The sequence below is a fragment of the Dermacentor variabilis genome, chromosome 5 (genome assembly GCF_050947875.1).
Source record: "Dermacentor variabilis isolate Ectoservices chromosome 5, ASM5094787v1, whole genome shotgun sequence".
Lineage (NCBI taxonomy): Eukaryota > Metazoa > Arthropoda > Arachnida > Ixodida > Ixodidae > Dermacentor > Dermacentor variabilis.
In genome coordinates this window covers 3,642,597-3,658,086 of record NC_134572.1, presented here as the reverse complement: position 1 = coordinate 3,658,086, position 15,490 = coordinate 3,642,597, and the positions used below count along the sequence as shown (strand labels likewise).

General features: G+C 44.9%; 1 protein-coding gene across 6 annotated transcripts in view; it reads right to left on the bottom strand.

Moving 5' to 3' along the window:
* The window catches only part of Pex19 (peroxisomal biogenesis factor 19), a 94,264-nt gene that overhangs the window by 43,027 nt on the left and 35,747 nt on the right, over positions 1 to 15,490 (bottom strand). For all 6 annotated transcript variants that reach the window (XR_012828382.1, XR_012828383.1, XR_012828381.1 and 3 more), the window contains 2 exons: positions 15,218 to 15,394; positions 2,980 to 3,021 (listed from right to left, as the gene is read on the bottom strand). Coding sequence is in view for 3 of the 6 variants with exons in the window: in XM_075691573.1 (XP_075547688.1) it covers positions 2,980 to 3,021; positions 15,218 to 15,394 (219 nt within the window). In the remaining 3 variants the exon portion in view is untranslated. The remainder of the gene's footprint in view (positions 1 to 2,979; positions 3,022 to 15,217; positions 15,395 to 15,490) is intronic.

Genomic DNA, 15,490 nt, shown 5'->3' with positions numbered 1-15,490 from the left:
ATAACCCGAAAGAAAAATAACCCCGTGCCTTCTACAATGCTGCCCGTTGTCTGCTCTTTAGCTTCATTGCAAGTGACAAAAGTAGAAAGAGCAGCTCTGCAAGGCTTTTGCGCTTGTTCACATGTACACGGCGCGTCTACTACTACCTTTCAAAGCTTAAAATGAATCAGATGCTATTGAAAAAGTACTTATATAGAACAATGCATTTATCGCAACCATTACAAACCTGGGGCGAGAATACGGTTGAGGCAGGAAGGTACAAAAATGCTTCATTCATCGTTTTAAATAAGTACTCTTGGTTTTAAATAGCATAAAATTTATATTTTTTGGTTTTGTGTTTTCACAATTTCACAGCACGCACTTAACAGCTTGCGCATGCAGTGAGCACTGGTGGACAGCACTCAATCGATGGTGCTACACAACGCTCGAACACCGTTGCTAGATGCTCGGCTATCACACTGCTGACAATGATTGTTCACACTAAGTTGACGGCGACAAATGTTTGCGTTGAAGGCTTCTTCTGCAAATATTTTCTGTTGAGACACTTGTAGGTTTGTTTCATGCGCGCACACCTTTCTGATTTCTCTTGAGAATGGTTTTGCTCCATCACTTCACCCCGCCCGACGAGAAACGCAGCGACACAGTACACAAAAACACCCGCCGCTAACAGTAGGCACCAGTCTTTGGAAAACTTCTCTCGTAACTTCACTTGGGAGTGAAATAAAACAACATGGAACAAACACGCAGGATGTGTGTTCGTAGCGGTCGCCGCGGGATTCTGTTTTCAGGCAAAGCTTAGCGCAGCGCCAGCGATTCTTGCTGCAACATTCCTTCGCCAGATCACGGCTCAGAATAAACGCACGCGGCGCAAATGCTGCATCGTAAGCTCGCAGCAATATTTCCGGCGTGATAGATCATCACAAACAGTTCTGGAATTCACTCTGATGAGGGGCTGAAGCACACAGCTGACGTGACCTCGCCCAGTTCGAAGCGCGGGCGGCCATCTTCTCCATCGGCAGAGTCACCGGCCATCCGGCTCATGATGTTAGTCCAGAGTGCGCTCCCATTGGTGGACGCTCGTGTGCCTCCGCCTCGGAGGAGTAAACGCCCCCTTTTTTCTGAAGTTGTATCCGACTATAGTCTGCTACTCTGCACTGGGGAAAAGGGAAGGGGAGTGAAAGTACTGGGATGGGTGATGATGATAAGAGAAGTGGTGAGTGCTTATGTATACGAGACAGTTGCCTTGCTAGAGCCGCTCGTCTAGCTTGGTGTCCTGCAGGAACTTCAACAACACTTTAGTTGCACGCATTGAAGTTGCAGTGTCAGGCCATGGGCCGGGGATAGATTTCTCCGACAGTCGGACGAATGTAATTTGGGAGACTGGTATTGGGGAAAACCACTGCCATGGGTGCACAGGATGACACAAAGCTCACCGAGAATAATTCCAACCCCGAGATACAAGTGTCTGTTGTGCATCATCTCTTTTGACTCAACACTGCGCAGCAGCATTTGCTCCTATTTTGTAGTGATTTTTTGAATCTCAAAGTTTTTCTGCGTAGAAGAGTTCATGGCAGGCACATTTCATCAAAGTGCTGGTCACTTACTGATGAGAACTAGCGCAAGAAATCCAGAGCAAATGAAGACGAGTAGTGCTGACGATAACGAAAACAGGGCCAGGCCCCAAAACCCCGCGGGCGGGAAAAATGGAATGTTGAGAATTTCACTGCCACAAATCTTACCTTCAGCATTGGCTTTGTATAAAACTAATGAGACGTGAAGAAACCAGACAAAAAGCTACTTATTGCTCCAACTTCTCTTTGCAGTGCCCGCCTGTCCCGTTTAGTCGTCTTTTTCTACAGGCTTTGCAATTAATGTGGCCTTGCTGTGGCCAAAAATGTACCTCTGTTTTGTTTTTTTCGTGTTTTTCAATAGCCCCAACAGAACGTCTTTCACCACTAGAAAGCACCAAATCTTTCTAATGAGTGAATTGACTCCGTGTCACGGTTCTCTCCCGTTGTACGGCCACATCTTAAAAACGGCATTTGTAGGCACTTCTGAAAGGAAATGTGTGTAACTGCCATGTAAAAAAAAAAAAAAAAAAGCAATTCCTTTCTTGAGCAGATAACCAAACACGGTGAGGAGCTTTTTTTATATGTTTAGATATCCAAAACCCCCCCAAAATTAGAAACTGTGTTTCAACATTGCAATTCGACAAAAATTACGATTTCAGGCCCTTGCCCTCCCTTAAAAATTTCAGTTGTCCAAGATTAAACCACATACTATATTTACTCCTCTAAGGCTTGCAATTCTTTTTAAGGTCGTGCAGAACAGAGGAGATAATCGATGGTCGATGAAGGTAACAAAGTGGATGCCAAGGGAAGGAATGGAAGGTGACTAGGAGATGAGATAAGCAAAATAAGGAAATTTGCAAGCATGGATGCAATCAGCAAATGCAACAGAGCGGTAAATAAACAAAATTATGGGGTTTTACGTGCCAAAACCACTTTCTGATTATGAGGCACGTCGTAGTGGAGGACTCCGGAAATTTCGACCACCTGGGGTTCTTTTACGTGCACCTAAATCTAAGTACACGGGTGTTTTCGCATTTCGCCCCCATCGAAATGCGGCCGCCGTGGCCGGGATTCGATCCCGCGACCTCGTGCTCAGCAGCCTAACACCATAGCCACTGAGCAACCACGGCGGGTAGAGCGGTAAATAAGAGAGACTCTGTAGTGTGCATAAAACGATGGACGCATCCTTTGTTTCTGAATGAGCCAAGCTGAATCATGTGGAACCTCCCAACACCGCCCCCATCATCGGTCCTCTACTAAACATAACTTTAACATTGTACGAACTGGCTAGTCATTTGATATGACTCACTTCATGGATATTGACTCTGCAGAAAACTGTAGATATTATGTGTTCTCCTTTGAGGCTCATCTCAAGATACCACCACAACCAGGAAAAGGTAGCACTCACAATTTCGACCAGGTCCTTAGGTGGATGTCCGCATTCTTGCATCTGAAAAGGACACCAGTAGTGAGAAGCCATCATTTCAACAGGTTCACACGTGATGCCAGAGAGTGAATGTTAAGCACGTTTCACGCATGTATGATTTTATCAGCAAATTCAGCAGCTCCTTTCAATGTTGCATGTCTTTCAGCACATTACCTCTCTATTTTTACACAGCTGACATTGCAGTGTTGCACTGGAGGCGGTTGGCAACTTTACGAGTGTGCCTGGCACTGGCATTATGCCAATGCCGCCGAACATAGCGAGGTTACATCCCGTCACCCCTGTTACATCAGCAACCAGTGATAAGGCAAAGCAAGGCTGTGTACTGTGCTATTCAACACAGTCGATCTTGGATATATCACACTCGAAGGGGATTGAACGAGGAGAAAGGGGGCAAACAAGACACCAAGAACATAGGGGCAATTACTTCTACTTATTAACTGAATTAAAGAAATGATCATTTAATGGCAATGAAAGTAGATGAAAAACAACTTGCTGCAGGTGGGGAACGATCCCACATCTTCGCATTACGCGTGCGATGCTCTAACCATGTGAGCTACTGCGGCAACATTTTCCCATCTACTTTTCTTGGGTATTTATGTTTTACTACTAGAACTAACCTTGGAAGTGTTAGCCAGTGCCACCACTCAGAAACCTTGGCGGCGGATGTGGAACATCCTTTCTGCTGCAGGCGTCACGAGTGTGTGATCTTTTTGGGTGAAGGCAACTGGTCAACAAACTCACACATGCTATTTGAAGGCATCAATGTTGCCAGATACATGACCCTCATTATGTAATGAACGAGGAGGCAGGGGGTTAGCCAAAGGGCCCGATTTTCATTAATAATATTATGAGAAGCCAACAAAAAAAAGACACCAAAGACAACATAGGGGAAATTACGTCTACTTACCAATTGAATTAAAGAACTGATAAATTATGGCAATGAAAGTGGAAAACAACTTGCCGCAGGTGGGGAACGATCCCATGTCTTTGCATTACGCATGCGACACTCTAACCGATTGAGCTACCGCGGTGCCGTTTTTAAATCCACATTCTTGGGTATTTATGTTTTACTGCTAGAACTATCCTTGGGAGTGTTAGTGCCACCACTCACAAACCCTGGCGGCAGATGTGAAACATCCTTTCTGCTGCTGGCGTCACGAGTGCATGATCTTTTTGGGTGAAGATGACTGTTCAATAAACCAGGATTGCAATTGCAACATATTTCCATATATCAATAATTTGAAGTACAAGATGTCCCTATCTGAAGCTTATTTAAAAATTCCACACATTTCGAACAGTTTTCCGTGATCACAAAAAGCAGGAATTTACTCATTACTGACTTGTTTTTTCAAAGCTGTGTCAAATACACAAGATGCCATTGTTTCTTTTTTTTTTTTGCACATGAATTTCGCAAGTCGCTTGCACAGCGGTCTGTAGTAGAAGTGGTTTGCGATATACTGATCACAATGCTAACCCTAAAAGCCCACGTTGTCCGGACACAAGACTGCAGTCTGCTCTGCGCGTCGAAGTGCTTGTTGCACATTCTTATCCAGGATAAGGTGGAAATGGACACAAGATAGAAGCAAACCAGCATGTATGAATATGTGCTTGCGCTAGAAATTGCTAGTACACACATACTAAGAATACGTGCCTGGCTGCTCGTCCATTACAATGCGCCGTTTGAACGAGTGATCGTGATATGTCGGCAATGAGTCAACCGTCAGATTTCAGTTGCAGAACAGATTTCTCGTTGGAACCAGTTGCCCTTGCTTCTTGTCCACCCTACGTGGCCAAGTCCAGCTGAATCCTCTTGCATGCTGCTCAGTGCTCCAGTGTCTTAATTTCTCTTGTTCTCAGCCCTTGCCCTCCGACCACTGCATTGGTGATTACCGACACTATACAGACACTGTTGGATTGAAAAGAGGTGTTCAGCTTGATGAACATCCACATCCATTCCCACTCACATGTACGTTTACCTGGTCCAGCACAGAATGTGGGTCTGAGAATTGCACAGTCACGAGCCTTGCACACTGTTGCTGTGATGATCTTTCCACAAAGAGAGGATGTGGCATGCGGTGTTATTAAATAGCGGCACAGTTCTGGCCAATTTTTATTGCCGTTGTGAATTTTTGTTGTTCCAGTTTGGCACCCCATGCTCAGAGCCACTCAGTGAAAAGATTGAGTGTCATTCACACTTTCTTGTGAAGCACTTGTCAAACCAGAAGGCCTTTTGCATTTTTGAAGCAAATTTGCTCTTAGTGATAAAGAACAGCCGCAGTTTGCAAAAGCCATCCGTAATGCACAGGGAGTAAAAGTGAGACATGCACCCAGTGCATTTTTCCTCTATGGCATGCACTACCCTTAGATTCTTTGTGTCGTTTGATAGCATCTGCCTAACCAGTACCGTCTTGAATTCATCGGCATTAAATATTTATGACAGTGCAAAAAACATGTTCCTGTTAGGAGAAGTGGACTTGCAGGGGCACAGCATATTACCTAATGTGGCAGTGAATGTGAGTTCCATACACATGTAGCGCTATACTTCTGTATGGGATTTCGAAGGGGACGTCACAAAGGTTCGAATATACACAATAATTCAATAAGTTCCAGTGACATTTCTGGGATCGACTGTAGTCTGTGGGACATTACAAGCACTGTATTTTTCCTTGTCATTGCAAAAAGGCAATCAATGGCGTTGTAAATCCTTGGCAGTGGGTACATGACTTTTTTCTTTTTTGTAACAGCATTTAGGCAGTGCCAGTGTTAACACAGAATCACTCCCTACCATGTTTCTTTTTACCTAATATTACTGGGGCCGCCCAAAGAAAAGCCTGAAAGAATCTTGAATGACTCATTTGCTTAGCATTTCATGGACTTGATTGCTGATTAATCTTGCACTCTGTGAGTGGTGCAAAATAAAACTTATCACATAGGTAGGGGAGATCTTGTGTTGATATGACGCAGATGATTCTATATGCAGTAACCAGGGGCAGGTTGTTGCGCTGCGCGAAGTTGAGTATCAAGGAGTGTTTCAAAAGGAGGGCTACCAAAGCATGCCACTTGTGGCCATTGGTTGATTTGTTCACCATGGAAAAAACAATAGAGTCCATAAAGCAAAGGTTACTGGCTTCTTCTGTATCTGGAGCTTGTGTAATGGTTGTCGGCGAGTCTTCTTCAGATGAAGCAAGCCTTGACTCAGGGTTGGGCAAAGATACTTTGCAATTGTATCATGATACAATACAAGATACTCAAGCAACAAGTATTTGAAGTACAGATACAAGATACTACTGTAATTATTGTATTGATACGATACGTCCCATTTGTATCTTAAAGGGGAGAAGAAACAACCTCATTATTTTTGGCCTGGATCTTTCCGCCGATGATACAGGGTCTGAATCAGAGAAAAAAGTAGTCTTTCTTCCAAACGCAACTGGGTGAACAGATTACTCCGGAAAGTATAGAGCGTGCTCACCAGCTTGGCAAATATCATGAAAGCAAAAACAGCCCTATCATTACTAGGTTTGTTAACTTCAAGGATAAGGAATGTATCCTATCTCGTGGTGTCAGGCTTAAGGGTACTAACTTTGCAACCTGTGAGGATTCTATCCCTGACACCATGCTTGCGTGATCTAAACTTGTAAGTTATGCAAAAACACTGAATTTCTTTTTTCAAACTTCAATACAATAAGCTGCTGATTGATAAGAAGTGCTACGTTTACGATGTTACTCAAGATGTTGTTGAATTGAATAAGTAGCAAAAGGGGCGACCAGTCCGAACAGTCCGGCAGTCAGACCCGAACAATCAGTCCTCAAAGCGATGTGTGTGTGCGGGACGTTCCGGCCATCCAATTTCAGAGCTTACCATTTTAGTTGTAAACTGCAGAAGCGTAAAAAACAAAACTGATGAATTTGCTGCATTGAGCTCTTTAGTGAAACCTCACGTGATTATAGGTACGGGAGTCTTGGCTCGACGAATCTGTTGGTAGTTTCAAAGTTTTCCCGCCTGGTTTTCATGCCTACCGTTCCGATCCCAATGCACATGGCGGTGAAGTCTTTCTACTTGTTGACTCGTGCTTGCTATCGTATCCAATGTTAATCCCAACTGATTGTCTCGAGTAAGTTTGGTGCAATATCTGATTTCAAACTGGGCAGTTGCTGACAGGTGGCTCCTTTTACTGTTCCCCCGCTTCCACATCGCCTGAGAGCTTCAAAGCACTCTCTGGTTATTTCGATATGCCTGACGTGAGGTAGGTTCACAATAAGCCTGTCCTTGTTAATTCTTCCGCTCTGTCTATAGCATTCGGCGAAGCAATAGTTACCAATGATATTTATCAGTTTGTTACTCAATCTATTAGGTGTGGTCCGAATAGCTCTTCTGTCTTAGATCTGCTTTCTTCAAACCAGCCATTGCTTGTGTCTGACAACGCCGTAATTCCCGGTATTAGTGACCATGACTGCATTTTGGCGCATGTTCTGATTGTCCCCCTTTCATGTGCACATGATCACCCAAGGAAGGTATACTTTTTTGAGAAAGGCAATCATGTTTCATTACCTAATAATCTTGCCATATTCCTGCAGGAATTCAGTCACTTAGCTCAGTCCGCAGATTGCAATACCCAATGGGATACATTTTGCTTCACACTTAAGCAGTTGGTTGACACACATGTTCCATGTAAACACTTGTCTGCAAAAAAATGTAGTGATAAGCCTTGGTTTACTCGGGAGGTCAGGCGATTGATTAATAGGAGACCGTCTTCTGAATGATTATAGAAAGCAGTGTAAACCTTCTGTATTTCTAATGCTAGAGTCCCTTGGAAAAGATATAAAAGTAACAAACAAGGTTGCTAAGGAAAAATACTTCTTAGCATTGGGCCCAAAGTTACAAAATAACATGAAACAAATGTGGAAGTGTTTAAAAACAATTAGCAAAGAATAAGTTGGCCTCCCGAGCTTAAAACCGGACGTGTGTTTCTTACTGATCACTTCGATAAAGCTTCTTGGTTCCATCTTTATGTCCAGCCTTCTTTCACAACTCCCTGTCATAATGAATTACCGTGTATTCCCAACAATGTCTTTGAACCTATGCCAGAACTGGTCCCGAGACACAGTGGTATACTTAAGTCACTTGGCAATATAAATGCTTCTTTTGCAAGTGGTCTGATGCAATACCTTCTTACGTGTTAAAGACTTGTTCTGACATAATCACCCACTAGTATCTGGTTATTATGTTTGAGAAATCGAGTGGAAGGTTGCACATGTGGTACCAATCCATAAAGGCGGCCCAAACAATAATGTCTCCAACTACAGGCCAATTTCTGTAACGAGTGCTTGTATCAGCATGGTTTTAGGTCTGGTCATTCTTGTTCGACACAGCTCCCAGAATTTAGCCATAATCTTTTTCATTCATTCGATCTCGGTGAACAGACTGACTGTATATTTCTCGATATCAGAAAGGCATTTGATTCTGTTCCCCATGTTTTGCTGTTATATAAGCTATCATTCCTTGGTATCCCTCCTTCATCGCTTGATTGGATTAAGTGATATCTACAAGAATGCATGCAACATGTTGTAATTAATGGCTCACAATCTGATTATATTGCTGTTACTTCGGGAGTTCCCCAGGGAGCTGTTTTGGGGCCGTTGCTGCTTTTGGTATACATATATCAATGATATTGTTCGCATTGTGTCATGCAAAGTGCGTCTGTATGCGGATGATTGTGTGATTTACCACTGCATTAGGTCTTCCACTGACCACGAGTACTTGCAACGCAATTTGAACTATACAGCACACTGTTGTGATAGGTGGCGAATGTCTTTGAACCCCAGTAAGTGTCAATACGTCTCCTTTACACGTAAACAAGATCCATACCTGTTTAATTATACTTTAGACAATGTACAGCTATTGCGAGTAAATGAGTTAAGTATCTTGGTGCTTATTTCTCATTGAATTTAACTTGGACTAAGCACGTTGAATATGTTACAGCGACAGCCCGTAAAATGCTAAATTTTATTAAACGCAACTTCCGGTTAGCTCATCCCAAAATTAAAGAACTACTTTACTTTTCGAACGTAAGACTCATATTAGAGTATTCCTGTATGGCCTGGGACCCGCAAACCAAAACTCCGTCTAATATGTGTGCTCGAGCATGTAAAAAACCATGCAGCCCATTTTGTCTGTGGTAATTATGACTTTACTTCTAGTATTACGGCACTTAAGGATAGCTTGGGGTGGGAATTATTAAGCACATGCAGACAAAACATGAGATTAGAAATGCTTTTTATAATGTATTTCGGTATGGTTAAACTAGATAAAGAAACTTACCTTCGACCTCCTCATTTCTTATCTCACAGAAGTGACCACTCTTTAAAAATAAGAGAAATTATTTGTAGAACAAACGTCTTCCAGAACTCGTTTTTTCCACACACAATATCACAGTAGAACCAGCTGCCGCAGGACATTGCTGATTTTCACAGTGAAGCATAGTTCAAAGAATTTCTGTTTAATTTATAGCGGCATGAACCTTTCTATTGTTATTTTTGTTTGATCAGTTATGTATTTTTTCGAGTTTATGTAACACTGTGTGTTCCCCCTGCAATAATGCCTTCAGGCACTGCAGGTACCTGAAATAAATAAAAATAAACCGCCTGACATAGCCACTTTTCTGCTATGCTTATGTGGGTGTTTTTCTAACATTCCGTGGTGGGCGGAGTACGCCTAGAACGGCAGCGTCCTGCGCTCTACGCGGCTGTACAGGACCGGCAGCCACACATCGTTATGCAACTTCCCAAATAGCAATTCGAGTCGGTTTTGGCACTTAACTTGATAAGCAGTAAACGAGGGATCCAAAAGAACTGTGATTATTCCACACATAAATATTTCTCTCTAGTTCTTTCAGAGCTTATTCAAAAAAAAAAAAACTGCTACAAATTGTTATTTTACACTTTCGCTTATTTACTTGTTATTGGCAGTGTTCTTCCTGTGCTTCTTTCCTGCGAGAGTTCATTTGATGTGGTTCCTTGTTTGTCAAGCAAAGGAGGGTTCTATCTCACAGGCGAGATATACCTGTGAGATACACCTTATTTTATTTCTCTTTTGCGGGATTACATGTTTTTATGGCGAACGGTGGGCATTATTCACATTTACACTAGTAAAGATACCCCCCTCCCCCTTATTTGCACAGAAATGTTACCCCCACCCCCTATGAAAAAAAATCAGGCGTACGTGCCTGAGTAACCGCACTACAGTCGAACTCGGCTATATCGAACTCGCAAAAAAAGCCTATCAGTTCGATATAGAGCATAATTTGATATAAGCCCGCTAAATAATTGGATGTCATAAAAGCACATACCATTTATAAAATCACTTTATTGATTAAACTAGCTTAGTTTCGCACGAAATAGTCCTGCATTTTCTTCTGCTTTGGCAATTTCGCTGCCTGCGATGCACGCACTTTTCCACATTAAGGAGTCTGAGCAGCTGAGGCCGCAACTTTCCGCATTCGCGTAGAAGCACCGGACTATTGCGAGCGCACCAATCATTTTGGAGGATGTGAGACCGTCGTTGCTTTCCTCATTGTGCCCACTTTCACTTGTGCTCGGTACGATGTTGGCAATGTAGTCTTCGTTTTCGGGCTCTCCTGTGGTCGTGACACATCATTTGCGCTCACAAACTCATCCACCGTTGATTCATCAACAGCTTCCGGAAATTCTGACAGTTCGCTCCAAACTTCGGCAACACTGGCAACAGCTTCGTCGCGTTCATCAAAATTTACGGTCATCACCGAGCACGCGGCAGTCGGCACGGCTGAAGCAATTTCAGATTAACCACTCGTACGCGGCCGTGCGTACGGGTCGGGCACCACGGGCACCGGGTCGCGAGTTTGGACGCTTTAGCCCTAATCTCCCCCTTATTCTTCAATATCGTGCCGAGAGTGCTCCTCGGAATCTTGTGCTCTGCGGGGACATCCGACTTCTCACCGCGTTCGACACGATTTATGATTGCGAGCTTCACGACGAAAGGCAAATTCTGCCGCTTCATCATGGCAACACTGCGGGAGATGGCCTACAAGGCGCACACAAAAACAGCGAGACAACTCACACTTTCGCCATCTTGCACGACGAGGGCACAAGAGCATCTGATTGGCTGTCTGGGCAAGCGCTGTGGGTGGGCCAGGATCATTTTTTGCAGGGGGGGGGGGGGGGGGGGGGTGCCGACGGCTCGTCTGAGGCAGCGCGGTCGGGGGCGGTCACGGTAGGGAGAGCGTTTGGATGGAGCCGCGCAGCCGGATTTTCTCCGCTACCGCGAGGGAAAGCCAACTACCGGGGGCACTTTCCGCCGCTTGACGTTCGATATATCGGGTGTCGCTGCTATTTTTGTTCGATGTAAGCGTAATTTTTTAGATATATACTCATTGTAACTATAGCGTGTCCAGAAATTGTTCGATATATAGAATAATTCGATGTAAACGGGTTCGACTGTACTATGTGAATGCATTGTAAAATAACAATTTATTCATCTTGGATACCTCAATTCCTTCTTGTACAGGCAAATTCCTTGTATAGTGGTCTTCACTATAGAGGCGCTCACAATACATAACACAGATAGGCATTCTGTCTGGACACATGGAATCCTTCATTGTGAAGGTAATTTCGTTGCAGAAGAGTTTCGACTGTTTTGGCCTATAGCTCGAATTTATGCTCCTTGCAACTCTTTTACATGAAACTGTGTATTACAGTGAAACATCGTTAAACCATAGGGCCTGAGCTTGGAAGAAGTACGTACTAAATGGTAGTACTGCTTAACCAAAATAGCGTGAGATCGCCCACTTACCTGTCAAAACCGAAACTACGAGAGAGTGCAATGAAATGGCAGAAAACATGCCGGAGGGTGGATCTAAAAATTAGTCTGCGGAAAACTAAAGTAATGTTTAACAGTCTCGGAAGAGAACAGCAGTTTACGATAGGTAGTGAGGCACTGGAAGTGGTAAGGGAATACATCTACTTAGGACAGGTAGTGACTGCGAATCCGGATCATGAGACTGAAATAATCAGAAGAATAAGAATGGGATGGGGTGCGTTTGGCAGGCATTCTCATATCATGAACCGCAGATTGCCATTATCATTCAAGAGAAAAGTTTATAACGGCTGTGTCTTACCAGTACTCACGTACGGGGCAGAAACCTGGAGGCTTACGAAAAGGGTTATACTTAAATTGAGGACGACGCAATGAGCTATGGAAAGAAGAATGATAGGTGTAACGTTAAGGGATAAGAAAAGGGCAGACTGGGTGAGGGAACAAACGCGAGTTAATGATATCTTAGTTGAAATCAAGAAAAAGAAATGGGCATGGGCAGGACACGTAATGAGGAGGGAAGATAACCGATGGTCATTAAGAGTTACGGAATGGATTCCAAGGGAAGGGAAGCGTAGCAGCGGGCGGCAGAAAGTTAGGTGGGCGTATGAGATTAAGAAGTTTGCAGGGACAACGTGGCCACAATTAGTACATGACCAGGGTAGTTGGAGAAGTATGGGAGAGGCCTTTGCCCTGCAGTGGGCGTAACCAGGCTGATGATGATGATGATGCAGTATTTATTCACTTTGTTCGACAAGAGTCTTATTTTCGTTTTATGCCCAGCAGGCTAGCAGCGACGATGGCGGCCTCAAGCTCACTTAAGCTATGCGCCAGCTTTTCGGCCAGCTCCCTCTTCTTAGCAAACACCCACATGAGGTTGATGTGACGCGCAGCTTCTGCCACTGTCAGGCCTGTATCGCTCTTACTTTCGCTTTCCGTGTTGTCCTCATCACTGTCGCTAGGCGACACTTCGGAAATAACAGAGGCACAAATGGCGATAGTCGAACCTCGAAAAGCCGAACCTTTTTTCAGGCTCGTTGTTCTGCTGGGCCGATGTACCGTTGCGATTTCGCGACGAAAAGTGGAAACACTATGCGTTAACCGATATGTATGCAATAAGCTGGTACGGTTTATGCGGATACGTTCAATATGTTATACAGTCGACTCCCGATAATTCGAAGCCGCTTAATTGGAATTTTCGGTTAATGAGAAGTGAAGTGCTGGTCCCGTCAGTTTTGCATGTAATCCTATAGAAGAAATCGCTCGATAATTCGAAGTCCTCATCCAGTAATATTGTTTAATTGGAAGTTAATTTTCAGCCGGGATCCTCGAGGTGACCGTCATTCTTTGGTAGAATGTGCAATTTTTCAAGTGTTGCAACAGTTCCTTGCTCCGCGTTGGTGTCATCGCCACCGCAGCCGCCCGCAACGCCATCCTTCTTGGAGCGGCGCGATTATTCATTGCTACGGCTGCCGTGGCCTCCGCGATCAACTCCGGCGGGAGGCGGAGCGGCTCTCGCCGGAGGCCACGCGCGGCTGCCGCGTGTGGCCGGAGCTGATCGCGGAGGCCACGCGGGTGCCATAGGTGCACACAGCGCTGCATACTGGCAGTGGCGAGATTGTGCGAGATTAGTCTTGCAGCGTGGGCAGCGTACGCTCGTGAATATCTCGCCGAATACAGACCAGAAGACATCTTCAATGCAGATGAGAAATAAAGTGCACTCTTCTATCGGCTTCTACCAGAGAAGATCCCGACATTCAAGGACGACGACTGTGCTGGGGGCAAACGCAGCAAGGAGAGAGTGTCGGTGCTGATCGCGGCAAACATGACTGGCACGGAACGATGTCGGTTACTTGTGATCGGGAAAGCCGCAAAACCGAGATGTTTTAAAGGCGTGAAGACGCTGCCTGTGGACTATGAGGCGAACAAAAAAGCGTGGATGACGGCCGAAATCTTCAAGAGCTGGATAAGCAAATTGGACCGCAAGTTTGCTACTTCGAACCGCAATGTGTTGTTCCTTGTCGATCACTGCAGTGCTCACGTGAATGTGCCAGCCTTGAGTGCAATACGCCTCGCATTTTTGCCTGCAAACACAACGGCTGTTTTGCAGCCAATGGACCAAGGCATCATCAAGAATGTTAAAGTCCTGTACAGGCGGCACCTCCTCGAGCGCATGATTTTGTGTATGGATAGCTCCACAAAGTACGAGGTGAGCCTGCTTAGTGCCATCCACATGTTGGCGCGAGCATGGGATCGTGTGAAGCAAGAAACAATCGCAAACTGCTTCAGGGCTTGCGGTTTTGTGGCAGCTTCTTCGGAGGATGCCTCTGAAATTTCAGCGGAGGAAGCGTCAATAAGCGAGCTTGACGGCACTGATTTTGGTGATGGTCTCGGGGACGTCAATTTTGAAGATTACGTCGCCGTAGACAAGGCGGTCGAAACGTGCAGTGCGCTGACGGATAGCGAAATTGTAGAGATTATTCGGCCCCAGGAAGTGACCCAGGAAAGCGACGATGACGTTGAAGGCGAGCCGAAACCTAAGGCTGCCGATGTAGCTGCGGGCCTTGCTCTTGCGGAGCGCTTCTTTACCGCTGAAGATAACACGGAAGAAGCGTTCCGCCACATCTACAGCCTGCAGAACTTGCTTTCAGCAGCGTGATTCGGCAAGAAGAAGCAAAGCAAGATGACCGACTATTTTTCTTAGAGAAAATACTCGATTTCGCCACAAATAAAGTGCTGTTTTTTGTGTTTTGTGCTTAATTGGAATTTCGTTTAATTCGAAGTTTTTTGCGGTCCCCGTGAACTTCGTATTAACGGGAGTCGACTGTACGTTCAATGGCTGCCGAGTCGGGGATTTGACTTCACTACTTTTAAGACGAAACTACTGTTTAAGTGGGTACAGTTTAATGATGTTTTGCTGTATAGACATAATTTTTGTTCGTTTGATTATATGATGCTCAAACTATACAAAGTTTTCACATGGTCTCAAGAAAGTTGTACGATTAGGGTTCCACTGTAACAATGTTTCAAGTTGCAAGCAACTGCTGAACACATCTGCACTGTGATGATCTGCAACTGGAGAAGGAAACGCAAAAGCAGAAGCTGATGTCTACACGGCAGTAGCACAGTGATACAAAAGAAATCAACATGTATTCCTGGGAAGAAAAAGAAGAAAGCCTTGTCATTGCAACAAAAGAAATTGTCTTGGTCCAGCTTGAAGTCGCAACCAGCTGGTAAGCACTGGACATAGCCTGGTGCCTGCTCTATCCTGGCTTCCAGACCCCGGCAAACTTCCCCTCTAAGTGTGCTTGGTGGGCGACCTCTTCATGAAATGCGTAGGGTACCTACCTTCTGCATGAGGCTGAGCACACGCTCAAAGCGTGCCTGCTTGACCTCGGCTGCGTCCGAGCTCTGCTCTGCTTCAAACTCCTCACACACTTGCCGCATGAGGCCAAACTGCCGGTTGTACCGCTCGTACTCCTCGTCTGCCAATGAGGACCGCTTGTCGGCCAGCCAGTCGGGATACTGCGCAAGACAAACCTGCTATAGTCTAGACACTTGTTGCCTGTGCCTGACTGCCAACAACAGCAGTGTACATGGCTTGCCCTTTCTGAGCATGAC